Source organism: Temnothorax nylanderi, unplaced genomic scaffold (genome assembly GCF_030848795.1).
Source record: "Temnothorax nylanderi isolate EJ_2023f unplaced genomic scaffold, tnyl_v1.0 TNYL_tig0017_pilon, whole genome shotgun sequence".
In the NCBI taxonomy this organism is placed as follows: domain Eukaryota; kingdom Metazoa; phylum Arthropoda; class Insecta; order Hymenoptera; family Formicidae; genus Temnothorax; species Temnothorax nylanderi.
Window position 1 is genome coordinate 696699 of NW_027249079.1, and position 23766 is coordinate 720464.

The 23766-nt window shown below is 48.3% G+C and overlaps 2 protein-coding genes across 2 annotated transcripts; one reads left to right on the forward strand and one right to left on the reverse strand.

Moving 5' to 3' along the window:
* The first annotated feature begins 3182 nt into the window (after positions 1–3182).
* Cdgapr (GTPase-activating protein CdGAPr) lies at positions 3183–11375 on the forward strand. The gene is made up of 7 exons (XM_071698982.1): positions 3183–3317; positions 3455–3592; positions 3654–4058; positions 4144–4474; positions 4572–4905; positions 4994–5909; positions 5979–11375. Exons 1-7 carry the CDS (start codon positions 3249–3251, stop codon positions 8433–8435), a joined length of 4650 nt encoding a protein of 1549 aa, XP_071555083.1. The 5' UTR covers positions 3183–3248; the 3' UTR covers positions 8436–11375.
* Positions 11376–16246: 4871 nt separating this feature from the next.
* Positions 16247–22448, reverse strand: Bsh (brain-specific homeobox). Its single transcript, XM_071698986.1, has 3 exons — positions 21577–22448; positions 20717–20951; positions 16247–17237 (listed from the first exon to the last, which is right to left on the reverse strand). The coding sequence occupies exons 1-3, from the start codon at positions 21922–21924 to the stop codon at positions 16786–16788; spliced, it is 1035 nt and encodes a 344-aa protein (XP_071555087.1). The 5' UTR covers positions 21925–22448; the 3' UTR covers positions 16247–16785.
* Between the last annotated feature and the right edge of the window lie 1318 nt (positions 22449–23766).

The window sequence follows — 23766 nt, forward strand, 5'->3', positions numbered from 1 at the left end:
TTTTTGCCCTTCCGCACGGACGAACCGCTACTGGATCGGGCGTAGCGAAATGTAAAAAAGGGAAAGACAAGTACATCGACGTGCCACTGTCATCGCCCGCGCTCGTCCTTACCCATTCTTACCGGTCGGGACGCCCGCGTGACTCGGCCAGCAGGTGCCAGGTGCCAGAGAAATGCTGGCCACACACGGCACACACACTTTCAGTAAGACGTAACAGTAAGGTTTTGACCAATCGCGTTGCTCGATTCGTCAGTATGTAACCGAATTGAGTAACGTGATTGGTTGAAACCTTATGGCCTCGACAGTCAGCGCGATAAGGGCTGTGTTCCGTATTGTAGACCGGCCCTTACTGGTCAATTTCTTACGACTTAAGGCTGAGTTTCCACTGAGCGCGTCACGCATCGCGCTGAACATCCCGTCACAAATAATGTAATAAAATACGATGTTTTGATTGGTCGTGACGGATGACGCGACGCGTGACGCGCTCAGTGGAAACTCTGCCTTATGATTTACGACTCGCATTGTAAACCCCAAAGAGCAGAATTTTCGTATACGTTTCTCTTGCGAATTGCGAATGAATCGAGCAAGAATCGATGATCGAGCAGGCTCGGGTAATTCTGTTTGACAGGATGCGAGTATGAGTCAAGAAGTCAAGAACGTCAAGGACGACGGCCACGGCAATCCGGACAAGAATTTGAGGTTCTGTCGCGTGCTGAGCGTCGCGCTGAGTGAAATCATCAGACACAGCGCAAACATCAACTTTCGAGATCGTTGCTTCGCGCTTTCGCGATCGGGCAGCTCGTCTGGCGCGCAGGCTGCGTTCGCGGCCGATTTGTTATCGATCTTATCTCGCGACGACGCTCGGAAAAAATAGACGAAGACGATGGAGGACGAGACCAGACGAGACTGCGAGGGACACGAAATCCTCGATTAAGTTAATCGGGATTTAATCGAGATCACTGTTAAATAAAACCGATAATTCAATGAATAATTTTGTTTATATTTTGCAAAATCAAAATGAGAGAATCCGTCTGGTTGGTGGGTATTGGTGACACTTGTGACGGGCGACGACGGACGCGTCGAGTTGCCTCGCGTCAGGCTAGGTGACGCGAAGTTAGGTTAGGTCGGGGAGTAGTGGCGGATAGCGGGCGGGTGGGCAGCGGCGTTGAGAGAAGCGTCTTTGATCGTCGTGAGGCTGGGTTGCTGGGTTAACTTCGCACGGCCGCCCTGCCAAAGGACGTACTCGCGTGACGCGTCGCGTCTCGCGATCGGCGGCGGTGAGTGGAACGGTGATGCAGAGTGAGAACGCGGCCGTGATCGCAACGAGATCGCCGCATTCGCCGCCTCCGTCGCCGTCTCGTCGGGCTCCACCCGCGCGGCGAGCACCAGCCAGACCAGCCTCGACGTAAAACGGAGGCAAATGGAGGCAGCGGACACGGTGCGGGTGCGCGGACTTTCCTCTCCGGCAGGCGGCGAAATATCCGGCTGACCACCAGGGGTTCTCATAATCGGGAGCGACGGCGGGTACGTTTCTCTCCCCCTCGAGTCCGCGCCGGCTTGTTCAGAGAGGATGCGAGAATCAGCGAGAATGAGAGCGGCCCTGTTCGTAGCGTCGCATCGCGCCGACCCGTCCCTCTTTCCCCTCCCGAGTTTATCCTCGCCCGAGCGTGCGCGACGAAGCGTTGAACGAGAAAGAGAGAGAGAGAGAGAGAGAAAAAATGAGGCAAGAAAGAAAGAGACCGCTCGTGACATAATAGCGCCGTTATATCCCAGATCCCAGCGCGAAGATTCGAGCCGCACAGTGGCGAGCATTGGCGAGCAAGGAGCGAGCGCGGAGAGAGGGGATAGGGGGGGGGGGGTGAGCTGCGGAGACCCACAGCTGTTCGCAGTCTTCGCGTCTTCGCGATTTCGCCGGTGCGGAAAGCGGAAAGGTCCGATATCAATCCTTCCTCTTCTCTTTTTCTCTCTCTTTCTCTCTCCCCGACCCCCCGCGCTCCGCGATCCCTTCTCCCTCCGCCGTTCACGTCGCGGGTCGCGGTTGCGGTACGCTCGCGATGTAAATATACACGTCGGCCGTCGGTCCCCCTCGCTCGCTCGCGAGTCGCGTGCGTGAATGCCGTGAATCCGTTACTTCGTTACTCCGTAATCCGTCGTATCGTTTTCGCGTATCGGAACGCGTCGTGAGCTCCGGAGCTGCAAAAATCTCGGCGCACGTGAATCCGCGCGCGGGGACACTCCTCGGCGTCCCGATGTCGGGCAGCCCGAAACGGAGTCGCCACCGCCTTCGGGTTATTGGCACTTCCGCGCGCCTTAGATAATAGACTCGCCTTGTTAAGCGCGCCGACAGCCCTCGCGCGCGTGTCGGTGTCGGCCTGCGCTCGATCGCGCTCCGCAGTCCGGGCGCGGTGCCGATCGAGCCGAAACGCCCGAAACGCCCTGTCGCCCTGAAGCGTCCAACGCGACTTGACGACTTCCGCCGTGCCTCCTGGTAACTCCGACGACGGAGAAACGATCTGTTGTAACCGAGAATCTAACGTTCCGTCGACCTGTCATCCGAAATGTTCCTAATGCTTATCTCTCGCTCTCGTTTCTATCGCGGTAAAAGAACGTTTACGGGACGTGTCGAGATGGAGCTGTAGTTAAGATTTTTTTTTCCTTTTACTTACTGCGGACTGCGGCTTTGCTTTTAGTTTCGTCCGCGTTGGTCGTCGGATAAACGCGCGATATGCGGCGCATATGGTGAGCCGTGGAGAAAAAAAAACCCGCCGCAGACGGATCTCGATTCCAAAAACGGTCGTTTCCCTTTCGCGAGACGATCGCAGACGTTCCGAGACGTATCGTGGAGATGCGTGGAGACGGGAAGGAAATTCGGTCGGTCGATAATTGCGCCCCGTGCCCCGTGAAGATACTCGAATTTCTATCGATTTTAATACGAGATGCCTTTAACAAAGGGATTTATTAGTCCTGAACGAACGGATCTGAGATAACGAGACGTTAAAAGTGATCGTTCTTCGAATGACGCGAATAAAACGTCCTTTACGAGGACGTCCCGCGTCCGGGAGATTTAGTGCGTCCTTCTGGACACGATAATCCAAGTTCCGTGTCGTGTCTGCAGAGAAACTCAGCGGGAAAGAAGCGATGGCTCGATCGAGAGGAACGTGAAGGCCACCTTGGCGCGTGGCAAATCGGGTCAAAGGCCTCCTGGCTCCTCGTTCTCCTCGTCCTCGTCCACGGAGAGGCTGCGAAAGATGCCCGGGCCGTCGACGCAAGAGAGGCCTCGTGCTCACCGGCTCACCGACATCGAGTCTCAGACGAAGGTTAAACTAAAAATTATGGCGCACTTTAGTGGATTTAAAAGCTCGCACGAGAATGTCGAATTTATTAGTTTATTACACAAGTTCGATTATAAAGTTCCAGACGGGAATTTAATTCCCTTTTGTGAATGAAATTGCAGGGCTTGAGCGGTAACCGGACGGACGACTTCGGCACGCCCGTTAGTTCTGGCAGCAACATGAGTAGCATCGCACGCTTTCCGAAGCTCGACGAGTGTGCCCACTTTCATTACGAGCACGTCGAGCTTGGTACTCTGGAGGTACGCCAAAACGCGAAACACACGGCGAAGGTTCGGTTAAGAAACACGGCTCGGCTTTTAGGTATCTGTCAACGAGGGTTCCAACGACTCGGAGAGCTACGCCGTTCGAATAACATCCGGCGACGCGTGCTGGACGCTACAGAGGTCCTACGACAACTTCGTCATGTTCGATAAGCAGCTGCATCGCTGCATATTCGACAGAAAGTTTTCCTCCTTAACGAAGCTTCCAGATGTTCGGCCAAAAAACGCCTGTGATATACTGAAGGATTACTTGAGCCGGTTCTCGCTGCTGAATCACGAAGGCCTAAACTGTGGCCCGGTATTAAATTGGCTACAGCTCGATAACAGGGGAAGAAGGATTCTGGTACCGGAATCGGATTCCTGTCCTATCAATACTCCAGCCGTCGCCGCGGCATACGCCGTGAGACCCTACACCGCTCAAGCCCAAGATGAGATCTCTTTCCAGGTAATCACAATTAGCTAACTTGTAAGTCTTTGTACTATGAGAACTTTGCGCTCTGACTAATCCAAGTGATTAATATAATAAACAGGTAGGCGACATGATATCCGTTATAGACATGCCCCCTCCGGGGGAAAGTACGTGGTGGCGTGGAAAGCATGGATTCGCGGTTGGATTTTTCCCGGCCGAATGCGTCGCCGTAATCGGGGACAAAGTGCCGCGTCACTTGACGGTTTCGACGACGGTCAGATCGAGATTACCGGTAAAGCCCGTGCTCCGGAAACATGGCAAATTGATCGCCTTTTTTAGATCCTTCATACTAAATCGGCCCTCTAGGAGGAGATTGAAGCAATCGGGTATACTGCGAGAGCGCGTATTTGGTTGCGATTTGGGAGAACATCTATTAAACTCTGGTCAAGACGGTACATTTTTTTCTAGCATACTTTTTATAATTCAAATATATCGAGTATAAACTATATAAAAGAGGAAGGAAGACGAAAAAGATTATTCGTTTTGTAGTGCCTACCGTTTTGACGTGCTGCGCGGAATTCATAGAGAAACATGGTCTAGTCGACGGTATATATCGTCTTAGTGGCGTAACGTCCAACATTCAAAAATTGCGGAACGCCTTTGACGAAGATAGGGTACCAGCGTTGCATTCCGATGAGAGCATTCTGCAAGATATCCACTCCGTAGCATCGTTATTGAAGATGTACTTTAGAGAGCTGCCGAATCCATTGTGCACGTATCAACTTTACTCCACTTTCGTCAATGCGGTTCAAGCCAGTGGCGACGCAGAGAGATTGAGACGTATGAGAGACGCGGTTAGAAAGTTACCGCCACCACATTACAGGTAGTTTTATCCATATTTCCATTTTCGTTACGTTCACCTGTCACGGCAACGAGTCGACGATTTAATCTTTATCAAACCATGTACGCAGGACACTGGAATATTTGATGCGTCATCTGGTGAGGGTAGCCGCGCGTGGCACGGAAACAGGTATGACTCCGCGCAATGTGGCCATCGTCTGGGCGCCAAATCTCTTGAGGTGCAAGGAGCTGGAAGTGGGTGGTGTAGCGGCCCTTCAGGGTGTCGGAGTTCAGGCGGTCGTGACGGAATTTCTAGTCTGCTACGCAGAACTCATATTCGGGGATGGTCCTGTTGGCAGACCAAAGTCTTTGGCGATCACCACGTCCGCGCGATTGCTTACTTTGGAGGAAGCGCGCAACAGAAGTCTCAGAGGCGAGCCTGATTACATAGAGGTTGGGGCGGGTCCGGCTGGCCTACCTTTGCGCTATCACACTGTCATAGAGCTGCCACGCAAACGAAATGGCTCAAAACGATCGCCCTCGCTAAATTGGAGGGCGCTATTCGGTAGGGGCGCTGTCGGAAAAACGAGACAAATTGGCACGCCACCTCAAGCGGAAACAGTGCCAAGTTCCTTGAACTCTTTGCGACGCCTGAGACCCGTCAAAAGCGCCGACAGTTTAGACGGCGAAGATGGATTGGGTCCGCTTTTAGGAGGACCACCTCCCATCAGAACCTGCGGTCACAGTCGATCCGTCTCGCACGATTCGTACTTTGATCACTTGGCTGATGCGCCTAACGCATCTTCGCCGTTGGATCTCTCAGAGATACAACTTAACTTTGATCTCGAAGAACGAGAGATGAGGATGCTTTCGGAAGAGGAAGGTGGCGGAGTGGCGTCGGTAGAAGCGTCACCGCGTCGGCAGAGAACCGAAGGAAATCAATGTGCCGTCGCGACCGGCGGGTCTAAGAGAAAACGATCTCGCTTAGAAGAAAGATTGCATTGCGACGTCGAGTTGCGTTTCATAGACAGCCAGAGTCCTGATCAGGTGATTAACGTAAATTAGTCTCAGTCATTTTCTATATGCACGTCATGTCTAATCTATCGAATCTTTCAGGTCATGGTGTCGACAAGTGCGGATATTCACAGTATTGAAACACCGTCTCCGTTACAAACCCCAGGTTATCTACCGTTGTTGTCGGAAGCCTCTACGCCGTTAACGCCCGCTACGTTGCAGGGCACGTCTCATTCTACGTCGCCGGTACCAGCTAATAGCCCCAGAATAAGTTTTCGAAGTTTCACTTTGCCGTTAGAGATTGGCGACGAGCGCGACGGAAGTAATACGAATAAGTTGAAGGAGACCAGTGCGTCATCTTCTGAAAAGTCGTCGGATCCTAGCCATAGATTGTCTATAAATTTAGAAGACCAGGATAAGAGATTGGAGCCATGTGAGAGGATTATAACTTACGATGAACGCGTGGAATTGCACGATAGAAACGCGACCACATCGCGTACCGAAAATCGCGTCGCGACTCAATCGAGCGCGGTCGCTTCGATTTTCAACGATACGGAGATGACACCGTGTAACAGATTATCCTCCTCTTCGTGCGAAGAAGCTGCAACCACCAGAGTTGCCGCATCCCGTAAGGACGTAACACAGCTGAGTTTGCATTCTGTGGAGATCTCATCTAAATCGTATAAAGAAAAAGAAGAGGCGGCTAACGAACGCGACGAGTCTACTGATTCACCAAATAATCTTACCGCGGTGGCTGATTTGCCGAGGTTGCCATCCAATACGACCGATCTCGATTCTCCCATGTCGTGCGAACAAACTCTACAGGAGCTGCAGGAGTCTGGATTCGTAATTTGCGACAGCTCCGACAAAGTGTTCACCAATACGGAAAATCCGCGCGCGACGAGTAGCAACAACGACTCCGGCGACTGGGTGATTGTTGGAGGAACGGCAGCTAATTCCTTTGTAACGCCGATCAGCGAATCGACTAGTCCCAATGATTCCTTTGTGGAAAGCGACGCGAATCCAGCGTCGGAGAACGTTCCTGGAACACTGCTGGAGCTCACGCTGCCTCCGACCGCGGACGCGTTCCGTATGGGAATGACTTCCGACAATTCGACGGGAAGTCGTGCATCGATGCAGGAAAGCGAGGATATGATACTCGATGTTACCGATACGAAGAAGTATACGAGTCATGGGCTCGAGCGAGAAGAGGCTGAGTCGCAGACGAGTTTTGGTCTCGTAAACGAGGATAATCTCGCGGACGACACCCATTCTCGACTGCGCGATCGGGAGAATGGCAATCGATATTCCTGTACGGATGTTAATTCGGGCCAAGAGTCTAACGCGAGGGAGCAGCAGCAACAGGTTCGCGCGTGTTACATCGAGGCGGACAATGCGAACGTATTTGGTACAAATCGGAACGAGATACGTGACGATAAGGAGCTGTTTGGGGAAACGGAAACCTTTGAGAACTATCGCCGTCTATCGAGAGACACGAGCGCGCAGCAGCGTGATTGCGCGACACGCACTTTACACGTCACGAATTATCCGCGATTCTCGAATAAATCCGAGGGAAATCAGGAGACGAGCGTTACGCGAGACGATCGTGACAACGACCATTGTACGAACGGACTGTCAAAGAAGTGCCAAAGTTTCGGATACAATAATTCGCAGAAGCAGCAGAGTAATACGCAACAAATACGCAAATGCGCTTCCAAACGTGGCGACGAGGGTCACAAATGCGTCAGCTTGCAAGCTAATCAAATACGAGGCAACATCGAAGTGAGAATTCCTTCGGAGAACGCGGCCGAGCCTTGCGAGGTGGCACACGCGCCAGAAGGGGCGTCCGAGGTGATGGAACGGACGTTGGACACGTCGAGCACATTCACGAACACCTCGTCGCCGACCATCGACGACACGGTGGTTCTTCCGCCACGAGACACCGCGGCGATTTTGCAGGAGCTAGCTCTACAAAGATTATCCGGAGGCGCGGTAGGGGACGCGTCTACGCCTGTAAGAAGAAAATACGAAAGCGAAACAGTCAGAGAGCGAAGGAGCTTTGATTCGGAGATCGGCAGGGAAATCGTCCGAGAGAGTAAGATGAGACAAGAATTGGATTGCGCGAGGGGCAAATCCGAGGAACCGTCGCAGCATTTACCACCTTGCTTGCGGGCGCGTCACGCGAGGGCGACTCGAGCGGCGCTGAGCCGCTCCCTGGACGAGGCCAAGTTCAATCGAATGACGAAGGACATCTCGTTGTCGGTGAAACCGACGTCCGAGGACGTGCAGCATTGCTCGACGCCTAACGTTGGCAGCAGCTCCGGCACCTGCTCGAGCGCCTCCGAGAAGATTCAATTGCGAAATCTCGGCGGCCTAGACCTGGGGGACCCGCAGTGTAGAGAAAGAATCGAAAAGTACAAAGAGGAGAGAAGGACGTTCTTGAGGGACAAGTATCGGTCGGAGAGTTTCCGTGGAGTTTCATCGAAAACCGAGGACGACGGCGAGCAGGCGTTATTAACCAGGTTGAAACAGAGGGCTACGAGACCCTCTCTTCATTAATGAAATCCGGTCTTCGTAAGACAAGGAAAGAAAGGGAACGAGGGTTCCCTCGTTCTCTATAGTAGTATAAATAAGTTCTTGAGCAGTTAACGCGTAATGCGATATCCATTATCTACCTGCATCTTAGAACAAGTGCAAATTGTAGGGCGGCTGTCGAATTAATCAACCGTATGACCAAATTCAACCTCGTTCTTAACGCCACGTCTGCTTTTGTTTTCGAATACAGGGCAACTAATTAGAATGACGGGACGTCGAGCAAACGTATATCCAAACGGTAATAATAGAGACGGCGTTATCTTAAATTACATAACTTTACCGCTCGTATATTTTTATTGAATTTATATCCCAGGTATGTACGCTAGCTTGGGCTTATTTGTACTACTCACGAATGCGAATGCCGCCTTTGCATTCGATGACATATTGTTTATGTAATTCTGCCAAACGCTCTTTCACTAGATCCACTGAACCGCTTTCACTTGAATCTCACCGATGCCGCGGCCTTATCGCGGTTGATAATGAAGGTGAATTACGACGAGGATGATAAAACGAGTTACGCGATCCATGACTCATCTTCATATCGTCGATCGCCATTGTTAGCTGAATTGTACGAATGCTTTTAAAGCTCATTATTAATTTATTACGAACTCGAAGGAAAGTATTCATTTTTATTATTGTTAGAAGCTTTAAAATAACGATCCTCTTTGTAATTATTATTATTATTAATATTATTATTTGATTTTTATATTTACTTATATTCTTTGTACTGTTACGCTAGCGAAGAAAAAACGCGCACGCGCATGTAACATTTCAGCTGCTTTGTATGTACCAGAGTCAACAATATCTCGTGCAGGTTCTCACGACGTCACGCGAGACGTTGGACTCACCTGTTGCTTTTACACCGTAGGTAAAAATCTCTTTAAAAAAAAATTGTACATCTTGGAATTTTTTTTTAGAGAGATTCCTTTACGAGCCGCGTAAAATCTGGTCGCCTTTTTACAGCGAAATTGTAACTTTACCGAAATTTAGATGAGTATTTTTCTCTCGCGAGTGAAAAATTTCTGGTACATGCATAAAGTTTAACTAAATTGTGCTTTGCGAGTTGGTCGAGGGAGTCTCGAGACGAACTCGCTCGCGCGACGTTAAACCGGGCGTTTTATTCGCGCGCCAATGTTACTCTCGCGTTATGGACTGGTCCATAATGACGACATCCACAGATATATCTTTTGAAAACATGTTAATTCTCTCGGTTAGTTAATATGTGTGTAACATATTGATTTCTATAACAATGCGCTCGTCGACGGAAGGCTAGCTTAAAATCAAGATTACTATCGGATTACTAATGTGGTTCTTCTATCTTAATATCCTAAGTGTGTATCGCGCGCATTGGCCTCGTGTTTTATTACATTTCGATTACTAAGCAGCAGCTCTGCTTAGCTACCTCACACATCGCCTCATCTCATCTCTGTTACGTCGCACGACGCTTTAAAGCGATGTTCATACGTTTTTAGTTTTCTTTTATCCCATTTTATTATCTTTATTTTCGATTTTTAATCGGTCTCTTCTGTGAAAAAGAGAACGATGAGATGTTTTCGCACGCGGAAATGTTTTTTTTTGTTTTGTTTTCTATAAAGGCTTAGCAAACTGAGCGTTTTTTTTTTTTTAAGCACGGTTCGAGAACTGTTTAATAAGACTGGGACTAATTGTCGACGCTAATTGTTGAGTACGATTTCAGTGATGCTCGCGTCTGCGGACGCGATGAACAAATTACAATTTAATACTCGGAGAGCCTTACGCTGAAATACGTTTTGATCTCTTGCAAATTCTTAAGATATTTAATTAGGATTATTAGTGATTAGGAACGATGACGTTTAAAATCTCTTGCATGCGTAGTGAGAACTCGAAACCGTGGTTTTCGTTTCGAACATGTGACTGTTTCTTTTTAATGTCGGTTATTTAACGGTAAAATATTTTTTTGTCGGCTGAATGGTACGGCAACCAAGAATTCATACCGTCAACGATCGCGGTGTTACCGTGCTTTCCCCGTGTAATCGTTCGCGTGCCTCGTATCCCCACTCGAATATCTCAGTCGTGTATCTCTATCGTGAAAATCTGTAAGCAGTGTTCAGGCACGCGTAGTGCACGTTTACTAACTTATTGACTGTTAATGATAAAATACTTAGAGATTCAATAGTCGTGCTTGCGCGCGCGCTTCCCTGGATTCTTTTATCCGAGATGGTAATGGCCTAACTAGAGAGGGAGGGAGGGAGAGAGAGAGAGAAATGTCTAGACAACGCCTGAAAACCCCTTACAAATGAGGTACCTAATGACTTATGCACAATATAACGCGCAATAATGATACATCCGCGAGCGATGTGTATTTTTAATAAGCTGAGATTCCGCAGTCTCGCAAAATAATCTATAGAGATCCTTATTGAGGGCACGAGAAAGAGAGAGAGAGAGAGAGAGGGAGAGAGAGAGAGAAACGATACGAAACAATATTAAGAGCCGTTTAGAAAGTAAAGAGTTCCCTATAAAACGACACACACACACACACATATATATATATATATATATACACACACACACACACACACAAAGACTAATTCTCTAATATTCAAAGGCTAATATATACATATATATATATATATATATATATATATACACATATATATACACATATATGTATATGTGTATATATATGTATGGTACGGTATATATATATGTATGGTATATATATATATATATAGACATATAGTAATCTTGTTTTTGAGTGTAGGAGGCTCACGCCTCATCCGGCTGGGCGCATCTTTGCCCCCCTTTAGTTATAATCGCATTTAATAATAATAATTGTTTCCGTTATGAGAGACTACTGTTTGTCGATTATAATTATAATATATGCAAGTTGTACGTGAAATAAATATAAATGCTGTAAACATCGGAGGAAGATGGGACACATATGTTTCTTCGAATTTCCGCGACCCTCGTCTCCCTTGTCTCCCTCGTCCACGCTGTGGCGTTGGTATATAATTAACGACGGGATTATAATAATAACTAATTGTGCGGGTTGTATCAATATTTCCTTTTTTAATATCGTCCGACAAACCGGACGCTCCGTACCCCTCCGTCGTCGTCGTCGTCATTGCCCCACGAGCAGCCTCGACTGCTTTCGAGCGGTCTTGAGGCGAGCTCACTCGACACGTATAAAGGACCTTTAGTCTTTACTTCTTTAAACGCTGTGATAGAGTGGATGAAAGGTGGGGTGCCACTCGACCGGCGGCGGAAGAGGCCGCGGGTGCCCTCGCCGAGGGGGCACGAGTTCGCCTTTATATCGTAGAACGAGGGCCACTCGAGAGGCCAGGAAGCGCCGAGGTGAGGGCGACTCCGTGACTATCACCGGATCTACCGCGGCAATTATTTTTAAACACGCCGTGTAGATAGGGATCTCTTTTAAGTACCAAAAGTGAGAGAGAGAGAGAGAGAGAAAAGAGTGTTTCGCGCGGGATGCCCAGGTCTTCACCTTGTAGCTTGTAGCTCGCGTGGCTCGAGCGTGGGGTAGCGTGGCTTTTAAACAAAAATCGCGCCGACTCGCGCTTACTCGAAACGAGACGACTGATTAGGAGCGCGCCGAGAGACAACATAGGCGGCATTTTCGACACGGGCCTTTCATCCTCGCCGCGTGTCGCTCCTCGCCATCCACGCTCTCGCCACGTCGCTCCTTCCCCGAGAGGCGAGCGCGCTTTCACGGTGCGCAAATCGAATCAGAACGCCCCCGCAGGGTCGACGACAATGTTATTTGTTAGCGGAAGCGTCGTAGTAACCGGAGCTTGAAACGAGGCCAGATTGCCACTGTGATCGAGTTAAACGGCACGTGGGCAGTAACGCCGTTGTCTCTATAGCGAGTATCTCCTCTCCTTTCCTCTCGCCTCCGCCGTATATCACGTGTCTTCCGTGTCCTCTTCTTGTGTGCCATATATCCTCCCGCGAGCCGCGAATCAAGTAGGAATTTTCGCGTGAAAAGAAAGGGAGAGAAAAAAGAGAAACGTTTTTTTTTTTGCGGCCGGACTGAAAACTCTCTCGGCCGACGGCTGTGGGGGTTTTAGGCGGCTTTATTTCGGGGATCGTTGGAGAGCCGCGGATTGACACGCGGCGACGTCTTGACAGCTTGTTAGGCTAACGGTTCGCCCTCGACTCTGCTCCTCGAGGCCCAATTCGCTCGCCCCTTTCTTTGTTTTTTTCATCTTTTTTTTCGAGCGGATCAAATTGATCTTTAGTCGACGCGTATCATTGCGCGCGCTCCGATATAAATTCTTCGCAAATCTGTCGCCACCATTGATGGATTCCTAGTAATGTATAGTCGAATGACGTCGAAATAAGTTAAAATTTTGATCGATTCGACATCGAAGTTGCAGCAAATATCAACGAACCTTCAACTATCGTTTCAACTTTTCGTTTCAATGTCGAATCGACCTTTTTTTCATAGCGATTTTTCTACGCTGATTTGAATCCAGGATTATATAATAAGAACTACAAGTATCCCATCGACTCGGGGCGAAAATCGTAGGTTGCCCACCTTTCGCCGGCCGCGTTTACGCGCCTCGCACGGGCGATCTACGGTTACATTCGGGCATCGATACCCGCCGAACCCCGGCGACTGAAAATAATGAAAGTAATGGGAACACGCCCACTGCATTTAGCCCGCCGAACTAAAGCGCGCCGCGCTCTGTAACCCCTTGTTGCAACACCCCTTCCACACACGAGAGAGAGGGAGAGAGAGAGAGAGAAGACCGCGTCGCTCGCTGGCGCCTTGCCCGTCCTCACTCTCGTTCTATGCCCTATTGGCCATTGTACCTGCCACTTCATTGTCCTTTATTTCATTATTTTCGCCGCATTCCGCTCCGTCTCCCTCGACGAGGGGCGCGAAATCTCCCCCTTTATTTACGTACCGTAATAATAGACGTCTTAACGGAATTTAATAAACGTCATAAATGGCCCCGTGATCTCATTTAGTTTACCAGCTTACCTGGCCAGCCTGGCAACGCCGGCGTTATCTTCCCGAGCATCAAAGGCCAAGTCCCCCTCCGTCCCCCTGCCACCCCCAGCGCGCGCTACAGATCCCAGACCTTCGTGTTTCGTTCGCGATAGAGTCACCTCGACGCGGCGTCGCTCGGAAGAAATCGCGAGATTCCGAAAGAGCCGTACTCTTCTTCGAGTCGCTAAACGCGCCACGAAGCGCGACGTCGATACAAACTCTCTCTCCCTCCCCCCCCTCTCTCTCTCTCTCTCTCTCTCTCTCTCTCTCTCTCTCTCCCTCCCCTCTCTCCCACCGAGATCTTTCGCCAGAAGTAAATCTCGCGCGGATTTTTTGATCTCGCGCACGGACGCGACGCGCGTATCCATCTATCCGATGTGTATCCGAGAATGTACCCCGTGATTTCGTCCCGATAACACGATTACGATCCTCTCTTCGTCCTCTTTCTCCACCCCCGCGAATCAACGGCGAGAAGGGAAAGTAGGGAAGGAGAGGAGAAGGAGGGGAAGGAGGGATGGAAGCGTGGCACGGCGCCACCCTCTCTTCTCTCTCTCTCTCTCTCTCTTTCTCTCTTTCTCTTTCTCTTTCTATACGCATCCCGCTGCCCCCGAACCCGACAGCCGACAGAGTAGCTTCGCTCGCTCTGATCCCTCGCAATTACTTCCCATTATCTGGGTATTAGGATTCACCCCAACTGGAAGCACGACGTGCCCCGCAGGCACCTCACCGCCTGCGTGACACGCGCGCGCTCGTTGGAAAATCTCTACCGTCCGCTACAATATCGTCTCTTTTCTTAACAGGCACTTGCCGATGATCTTGCCGATCTAACGTCGCCGCAACAGGTAGCTAAAAACGGCGCCTCGCGATCGTTTCGCGCGACCGCGCGTAATCGCCATTCAAACATGCCCGATTGTCGTTATTACGGGCTGCAACGTGTCGTCCGGTGAATTTTCTATGTCTTATCGCAGAATTTTCGTTATCGTAGAACAATGGAATATTGTGTGATATGTATGATCAAACGAGACTACATCCGCTGTGTTAAATATTGAAGGATGAAATTTAAACCAATACTTTGTTATTTTTTAATTACCATATGTGTCGCAATTTATTATTTTAACACAAAACGGTATTATTTAAGCTCCATTGATTTGAATTAACATCGTTTTAGTTAAATTAACGACGTATTGAATAGGAGAGCAGTGGCGATCTATAGGAATCTCGGCCAGAAATGAGATTAGTCGAATCAATTTGTCGATTTGCTATCGATGCATGAATGAATGGTTGCTATCGACCTACTGGTTGATATTTTTGTCATCTTTGACCTCGTCATTATTTTTATGCTGATCCAGCAATCGCGAATATTTCTATTGGATTTCTATTGTCTTTTGGCCTTCCTCCCCTCCACGATTCTATATCGAATGCACAGTAAGTATACATGTGTGCTTTTCAATTTTGTATGAATATAAAATTGGCCGAAAGACAAAAGAAATCTTATAGAAATATTCATAATTGCTCAATTAACGTAAGAATAACTATGACGAGATCGAAGATGACAAAAATATCAACCAATATGCAACATCGACCATTCATCGACGCATCGACATCAAATATTGTGCAATAATTGAAAAGATTCAACACCGCTTTCTCGGTAGAGTTAGTCTTTTCTTACAGTAAGTCCAATGTGTTAATTCTGACCATACGTATACGATTTCATGTTATATATAAGCTTAGTTTAGTTATCGCGATCTGTATAACGAGTTTGTGAATCAGAATTTCGTGTAACAGAATCGTACTACAGGCCTTTTAGGAACAATTTAATTTTTTACGAAGAATTGCATACTTTATACGGTAAATTCAAACCCCTGAATAGAATATGCTTACTGGCGAACGAATTCTCCAATTGCGTGGACTTTTTTCAAACATCTTTAAACTCTGTTAAACGCGATCAATACTTTACTATCTTCTATTAAATCTTATCTGTTTTGTATGCACTGTAAGTTGTAATTTGTAATTTGTAATTTTTGTATTCTTCTTTTCTTTTTTTCTGCATCTTGCTGATGTTATATAATTATAATTGTTATATGTGTGCTAAAGAGACTTCTCTATAAATCCCGTTTACATAAATAAATCAATTTTTTATTTAATTTAAATAAATCGACTTCGTTCGATTCGACTAATCACTGGGATGGTTAAAAAATGACTCAAATTGAGTATAATTTGAATTATACTACGAATTTAACAGAGTGTAGCGTGTTTTGAATCGCACGCTTTTTATCTCACATTCTCATCTGGCTGTTTGTGTCATCCAAAATTTTATAATTTATAATTAAATGGCTTTTTTTTATGAACGTTTTAAAACGTTTCAATAGCGCTGATTGCTAATAATGGCAGTCAACGCGTTAACGAAGCGGACCTCGCGAGCTTCATTAGTTGAGTTTCCCTCCCGTCGTCGATTCGACGCCTCGTTAACTTTCGCGAAAATGTCTTCGGACCGTAGGCACCGAAATGTCGCGCCGACCATTAACGAAACGATCGCGTAAAGAGACTCGATTGTCGTCCGCCACGACCCGCGACGCAATTAAATGTCAATGTCGGTGCACGCCACGCGCGGTCCGTAAAACATTGCTGTCATATGACAACGTCCCTAAACTCTGCGTTCTTCCGGTATAAAAATCGCTGCTTCTCTCCTTCTCCCCCCAAAGATATATATTATGTATATTAGAAATTTCGGAAAACTGTTTAGGAAAAGACAAATCGAGGAGAAACAAGTGTACACATCACGTCATTCACGTCAGAGCATGACAGTTTAATTCCTCAACGAAAACCACGGCCTATTTTTACACACTTGACTATAAAAAGTAACAACAGACCAAATATCGTATATTTATTTACCGTATTTCGCTATAAAAAGTAGAGATTTCGGAACCAGCAAAACTTCATTTCTTTGGCTTTTTTTTCCTTTTTATTATGTTACGCAAGCGGGAAAAATCCAGCGACGCTCCGGCGACGAATACCGTTCCGCGTTGAACAGCATGAATTATTTCAGTGACACGTAAATACTGCTTTAAAGACACACGAAAAGACGTTGGCTTCTCTCCTTTCGATCCCTCCGGGGCGGGGACGATCTCTCTACCGAATTCCGTGTTCTCCGTTACGCGCCGAGCTCTTTAGCCTAGGTGAACTTTTTGGGTGCATCCGGAAGGGGGGCCGCCGGCCGGTACCACCGACGAAGAGATTATCCCGTTCCTTTCTACGCGTGGTGGTAGTGCCGTGATCCTGGTAAGAGATGAGCGGTGACACCCGCCCTCGTCGTGGCGCGTCTCAGCGATGCTGGCGTTGGGCGGAATGCTGGACGTGCTGCGGCTGATGGTGCAGGCCGACCGTGTGCGGATGCGGGTGTGAGTGCGGATGCGAGTGCGGATGCGAGTGCGGATGCGGATGCGGATGTGGATGCGGATGAATCGTCGGATGAAGAATCCTCGGCGGCGTGCCGCGTCTCGACAGAGGTGCCGGCAGGGTGCCGCTTCGCGCCGACGTCGGGGTCGAGACCGTGGACGTCGACGTCAAGGTCGGCGTCGTCGGGGCCGGCGTAGGCGTCGGCGCCGGCGTCGGTGTCGTCGGGGTCGGCGTCGCCGTCGGCGTCGGGGTCGGCGACGGCGTCTCGTCGCCCAGCACGTCGATCTCGTCGTCGTCCTCGTCGTCGGAGTCCGCGGGCGCGTCACTGCTCGCGCGCGACTCGCGCCCGCCGCTCAGCGAAAAGTCGACGGGACGTTCTGTCAACATCAGCAAACAATCGTCTATTAGTACTTTTCGTTGCAAACTTCCGCATAAAACTGTCCGGAGCGATATCCGAGCGAATTTCCGATTTATCATGTCTGCAAGCGAAACAACGTTGTTGTGACGAGATATTTTTATCGCTCAATCGCTTTCTCAACGCTATAATACTTCCACGACTTTCCGCTCGAGCGAAGACAGTTTTCTGGTTCTAATATTGTCTCTCGATTGTGGTGACATTTGAATAAAAGTCGGATTCGCGGCACGCGCTTCTACGGCCTATGATAGCCCTCAGCGGTGAGCACAATCGAGAATATAGGTCTGACCGAGCACTTAACAGGTAATTGAGCAATTCTCTCTCCGAGAGAGAGAGAGAGAGAGAGAGAGAGAGAGAGAGGGGGGGGGGAGAGAGAAAGAGAGAGACAGGGGTAAACGGGAGTCGGAACAAGACGGCGAAAGAGAGGCATCGAAGGAGGGAACGAATCTCCCCGCCGGAGTTCCTTACGTAGCTCGCCTCGAGTCTAAAGACGCCGAGGCGGTCGCGTCTTCTGTATGCCCTCCACCCTACTCACCCTCCTCCTGATACCTCCTTCTTGGTTGCTACCAAGGAGACGTCTATGTAACTCGGTTAGCCCTTCCTACCGAACGAAGCCATCTTGTCTACCGAGACGAACAACTTGGTATATGGGATGCGAACGCCATGGACCAAACTATTTAAATCGCTCTCGAAATGTCTCCCGTCGTCTCGTTAAATAATCGCTTTTATATTCGTACGCCGTGAATCCCGGGGTGGCTTAACGAGCGCATCCGTCAAGAAAAACTCGTGCCAAATTATCGAAAACGGAAAATAACATGTATTTTATAAATCACTTGAGGCAACGACATCATCGCAGCGAATTTTCTTGTAGGAAATTAATGAATGAGTACTACGTTATCGAAAACGAAAAATAACACGTAAATCGCTCGAGGCAATGACACCACCGCAGTGAATTTTCTTCTAGGAAATTAATATAATGCCACGTTATTGAAAACGGAAAATGATATGTAAATCGCTTGAGGTTACTATATTATATTACCGCGGTAAATTTTCTTTTAGACAATGTATGGCGCATCACGTTATTAAAAGAAAAACGGAAAATAACACGTAAATTCCTCGAGGCAACGATATACCACTGCGACGAATTTTCTTTTAGGAAATTAATAGAGGAAAGTGCCCTATTATGAGATAGGATCCTAATATGAGATGGCGGGGTTTTTTCATGGTGGGATCAACAGATAGGGCCTATATACCCAGTGAGAAATACCTCATCAAAACGATATCAAATTGACGTCAAATAGATGAAAATTTCATCTATTTGACGTCAATTTGATATCGTTTTGATGAGGTATTTCTCACTGGGTAGGGCCTTTTAGCTTAACATATCTCATATTAGGATCCTGTCTCATAATAGGGCACTTTCCTCTATAACACACATCACGTTATCGAAAACGAAAAATAATACGTAAATCGCTCGGGGCAATGACACCACCGCGCCGCGGTAATTTTCTTCTACGAAATTAATATAATGCCACGTTATTGAAAACGGAAAATAATATGTAAATCGCTTGAGGTTATGATTATACTACCGCGGCAAAATTTCTTTTAGACAATGTATGGCGCATCACGTTATTGAAAGAAAAACGGAAAATGACACGTAAATCGCTTGAGGCAACGATATCACACACCGCGAAGAATTCTCTTTTAGAAAATTAATATAATGCACGTCACGTTACTGAAAACGGAAAATAATATATAAATCGCTTGAGATAACGACACTACCACGGTAAAGTTTCTTTTAGACAATTAGTACGGTGCATTATGTTATCGAAATGAAAAATAACACGTAAATCACTCAAGACAACGACACCGCCGCGCCGCTGCGAATTTTCTTTTAGGATATATTAATATAATGCGTGGCACATCATCGCAGCAAATTTTTTTCTATAATAGGAAATTAATGTAACGCACGTTATCGAAAATGGAAAATAATAGGTATATAAATCACTCGATTATCGAAAATGGAAAATAAATTAGTCGAGACAACGACACTATCGCAGCAAAATTTCTTTTAGGAAATTAATGTAACGCGCACCACATTATCGAAAACGGCAAATATGTATAAATTGCTCGAAGTAATGATACTACCGCGGCGAATTTTCTTTTAAACAATTATAAGGTGCATCACGTTTTTGAAAACAAATAATAATGTATAAATTGCTCGAGGTAACGACACTACCGCGGCAAATATTCTTTTACACAATTGTAAGGCCCATCGTTATTAAAAACGAAAAATAATACATAAATCGTTCGAGGTAACGATATCATCGCGGCAAATTTTCTTTTAAACATTTTAAACAATTGTAAGGCGTTATTGAAAAAGAATACCTATAATATAAATCGCTCGAAGTAACAACACTACCGTGGCGAATTTTCTTTTAAACAATTAATGTACAGCGCATCGCGTTATTGAAAACGGAAAGTAAAACATAAATTGCTCGGAACAACGACACCACTGCGGCGAGTTTTCCTCTAGGAAATTGATATAACGTACATTTATAAATGCAACGTCACCGGCGAGCGATTATGGTAATATGTATATCTACGACGAAATGCAACCATTACGCAGATACCGTTAATGATTATAGTTCCTCGCAACGTAACCACGGTTACGGTCTGGCTAGTTACGCCGAACTTGCGTAATTTATTGTCAGCGGTATTTTGGTTGCATTATACAGATATCGCCCATTAGCGTGACAACAGGGAAGTATTTAACGACAACCGACGTTATAACGCGCTATCCCGCGCCTCCTCCGCAGTCCGCTCTCCGCTCCGGTCAGATTAACCGATAACTATCGACCGATTAATCCCGATCCGTTCGTCGTGCCGGTGTATTTGTTTAGTATTTTGATACGTATCCGCATTCGTAGCTGCCTATTACTAATTAAACCGAATACGCGCGCCGTTATGACGCTTACGCGCTACTCCGTCCGAAGAGATTACACGCCTCCACAGGATCCAGCTTCCGGATTCAGCTTTCGGGATACGGCGCGCAAACGAGCGACTATATACGTGCACGCGCGTCTTATTTTTTATCGTAGCGACGCGCGGCCATTCATAAGTTGGCGCTTATCTAGGACACGGCATCATTATCCATTAATCCAAGTTAATTAACTCGCGGTGCGGGAATACTGCTCGCAGCTGTTTATCGAAAAGTCGATACGCGCATTTAATTTGGTAATTAAGTTATGCGTTGCGGAGACTACTCGACGCGAAATTCCGTAGATACCGTAGATCGCGATGTAAACGCCTTGTTAGAGCTGCTCTCGCTCTCGTGAAACCACCCTCGCGACATATCGCACCGCGCAACGGAGCCGATTTACATCATTTTTCCTTCCGTCGAGGCGAACGATCGTCCGAAATGAAATGGACACGACTCACCAGCGGGCGACGTAACCGATATCGATTGCTGGCCCGAATTGGAATTGCCGCTGCCGCTCGTGTTCAGCTTCCTCAGCTGCTTCTTGTGCTTCATCCGTCGATTTTGGAACCACGTTTTCACTTGCGTCTCGGACAGGTGTAACGCCGCCGCCAGCTCTACCCTCTCGGGCGTGCTCAGGTATCTCTGCACCTCGAACCTCGCTTCCAAACCTGCCAGCTGCTGGTCGCTGAATACCTGAAGCCGTAAGGAAGCAAACTCTTGTCTCCTACAGTCGCGAGAGAGATAAATGGAGGGAAAAGAAAAACAATACATATATAAATAGCTAAAAAAGCGAGCGAATGTGCAACTAGAATGGCGAGAAGCGAGAGAGGTGAACGACCTGATGATCATTCATTCGGCAACGAACGCATATCACAGATACGCCTCGTTGCTGTAAAATTGTAAATAATCGCACGCGAATTCGACTTGACCCCGATTTGCGTTTTGCTCCGGCTCCAACGATCGTCGATTTGGAGTCGACTATTCACTATTAATTAAATATTAAAGGATGACATTTAAACCAATACCTTGAGTTAAATAACATTTTGTTATTTTCAACTACCATGTGTGTCGAAATATATTATTTCAATACAAAACAGTATTATTTTAATTCCATTGATTTAGTTAAATTATACGATATATTGAGTAGGAGCAGTGGCGATCTACAGGAATGGTTGACTGAAATTGAGTATAATTTGACACCAGGAATTTAACAGTGTTCGATCGATAACATTTACAGTTGGACGCGGCTTCTCGATTTCCACTCCGGATGCAGATGGAAGGCACCGGAGGAGGGAAGGAAGATCGAGGATATACTCACGGTCCGGGCCTTCCGTCGTCGGCAATGCTTGAGAGCGGCCAATTCCCCGACCCCCGGTACCACGCCGACCCCCATGCCAGCGCTACCGAAGAGCGGTCCCAAGAAGAAGGCTGCCGCGGCGGGCGGTGCCGTGGGATAACCGGGGAGCAGACTGGCGAACTGCTGGTACTGGTGGTGCTGCCCGTGGCCGGAGGTCGGCGTCAGGTGCTGATGGTGCAGCTGATGGTGGTGGACGTGCGGGGTGACGGTGCCGCGGCTAAGGATATCTTCGATGAGGAACGACGTCCTGCTGGCGGAAGTCCCGTTCTGGCCTGGCTGAGCTTGTTGCTGCTGGCAGGTCGACTGCATCTTTCCTCGTTCGACACTGCGTTGCGGCTACGACGCGGGGCATGCCCCGCAGGTTACATCCTCGCCCGGGCGCCCTGGCGCGACGCCAAGGTCGCGAGATCCTCGCCGTGCCCCGTTCTTCGCGCCAAGAGGATCTCTCGACCTGCGTCTGCGTGCGCGCGTATTTACAGCACGGGGGTCCGACGCACGAAGAGGGTAATCTCGCGGGGCTCACTCTCGAAACCGGTCACTTTTCTCTTCCGCGGATCGGCGACCACTTGACCCTGAGACTTGGCTCAGCTAATCGGACGTCGTTCGTCTCGCGAGTTCATCCCCCGACGGAATCGTGATTGATCGTCGCGGATCCTGCCACGGATCGGGTACGAATCGTGCGAGACGCCGTCTATCGCTCACTGTCTTTCGCCGTCGTTCACCGAGTCGTTCGTCGTCGTTCAGGGCGCGTATAGGTGAGCGCGGCGCGATTCAGGGCGATTCAACCACCCGCGACGCGATCATCGGCAGCCCCTCCCGCTAGTTAGCGTACCGCGGCGGCCCCCGTATCTCCGTGGAAGGGTGACGCTTGAATCCGAGGGTATCCAAGGCCGGCCTGGCGCCCGCATTGGCCGGCGTCGCGACGCTCGCCGTCGCCCGGGTTGGCTCCGCGAAGGTCCCGGGGGCGGGACTCGGCCACTCGTTTCCATGGACACCGCGCTCGGGTACTCGTGAATTCAACGGCGTACGAAGAGGCGGCAGTGGCGGTGGCGGCGACGATGGAGGAGGAGGAGGAGGAGGAGAAGGAGGAGGAGGAGGACCGGGAGGGAGGGATCCTTCTGTATTCGCGATTCCTCTCCATTCTGTCGCGCTCTCACACGTAGATAATAATGCGAAGTGCAAGCATCTATATGTAAGAGTACGTTACGAAAACCCTCGCGCTCAGCCACCCCCGGCGCGGCGCGGCGTAGCCGTCCGTTATACGTGCGCGACGCGCGACGATTCCCGGTTGCGAGTATTTATTGAAAACCAATTCTCCCCAGTCTTGTAGATAAGGCTCTAATTTCGAAAGTGTCCCTCCCCCTCTCGGTACTCCCCCCTCGGGACAACCGAAACGATCATCTTCTTACGCAGCATCGTCTCGATCTCGATTCGTCGCGCTCCCCTGCATCCCACGTAATCAGGTTCCTCGTACGATGCGCGAATATACCCCGCCTCGCGTCGCGCCGTATCGGTATTGAATCTTGGACGAGAGAGGACGGGCGGAAACGCGGGATTAAATTACTTAGCGGATCGTGTATACGGGGGCGCTTTCCAAATGGCGGTACGAGCGTGTGCGGCGCTTGACGAGATGACTACATCATATCTCCATACCCGAGCAATAAACAAAGTACGAGGGCTCTGAAAGCGTGAATTCGACGGAAAGGCGCGATGCCGACGCGTCCTAGGAAATTGTCATCCGGTTAGGATAAGCCCGATGCGCGCTTTTTCCGCATTGAGGGCAGCGTAAACGTCTTAACACTAGATACCTATAACATTTATGATATATGTAGACGTTCTATACAGAACTTCAAAATTAGAGTGGTAGAGAATAAATTATAGCATATGTGTAATAATTTTTTTATCTTGACAAAAGTCGATATAAATTTCAACAAAAACACCTTAATAATTTTTATAATTTAAAACAAGAAATTTGAAATCCCTCATAACGGGGTTGGTTATTCTAGTGTTAAAAAAAAAGAAGAGGGAAAGAAAAGAAAAGAGCGAAGAAAAGTGGAAAAAAAAGGAGATAAGAAGAATCTTGCACTTTAACAGTCTTAACGTTAATCTCTCGACGGCTTTTCGTGTATCTCCGATGATCTCTCTTCGTAC

Excerpts from the sequence above, each read along its gene's own strand:
- Cdgapr (XM_071698982.1), top strand. The coding sequence starts at position 3,249 with ATGCCCGGGCCGTCGACGCAAGAGAGGCCTCGTGCTCACCGGCTCACC. Across the intron at positions 4,906-4,993 it reads TTACCGCCACCACATTACAG|GACACTGGAATATTTGATGC; the intron begins GTAGTTTTATCC and ends CCATGTACGCAG. Across the intron at positions 5,910-5,978 it reads ACAGCCAGAGTCCTGATCAG|GTCATGGTGTCGACAAGTGC; the intron begins GTGATTAACGTA and ends CGAATCTTTCAG.
- Bsh (XM_071698986.1), bottom strand. The coding sequence starts at position 21,924 with ATGCAGTCGACCTGCCAGCAGCAACAAGCTCAGCCAGGCCAGAACGGG. Across the intron at positions 20,952-21,576 it reads GACGACGGAAGGCCCGGACC|GTATTCAGCGACCAGCAGCT; the intron begins GTGAGTATATCC and ends TTACGGCTTCAG. Across the intron at positions 17,238-20,716 it reads ATCGGTTACGTCGCCCGCTG|AACGTCCCGTCGACTTTTCG; the intron begins GTGAGTCGTGTC and ends TGATGTTGACAG.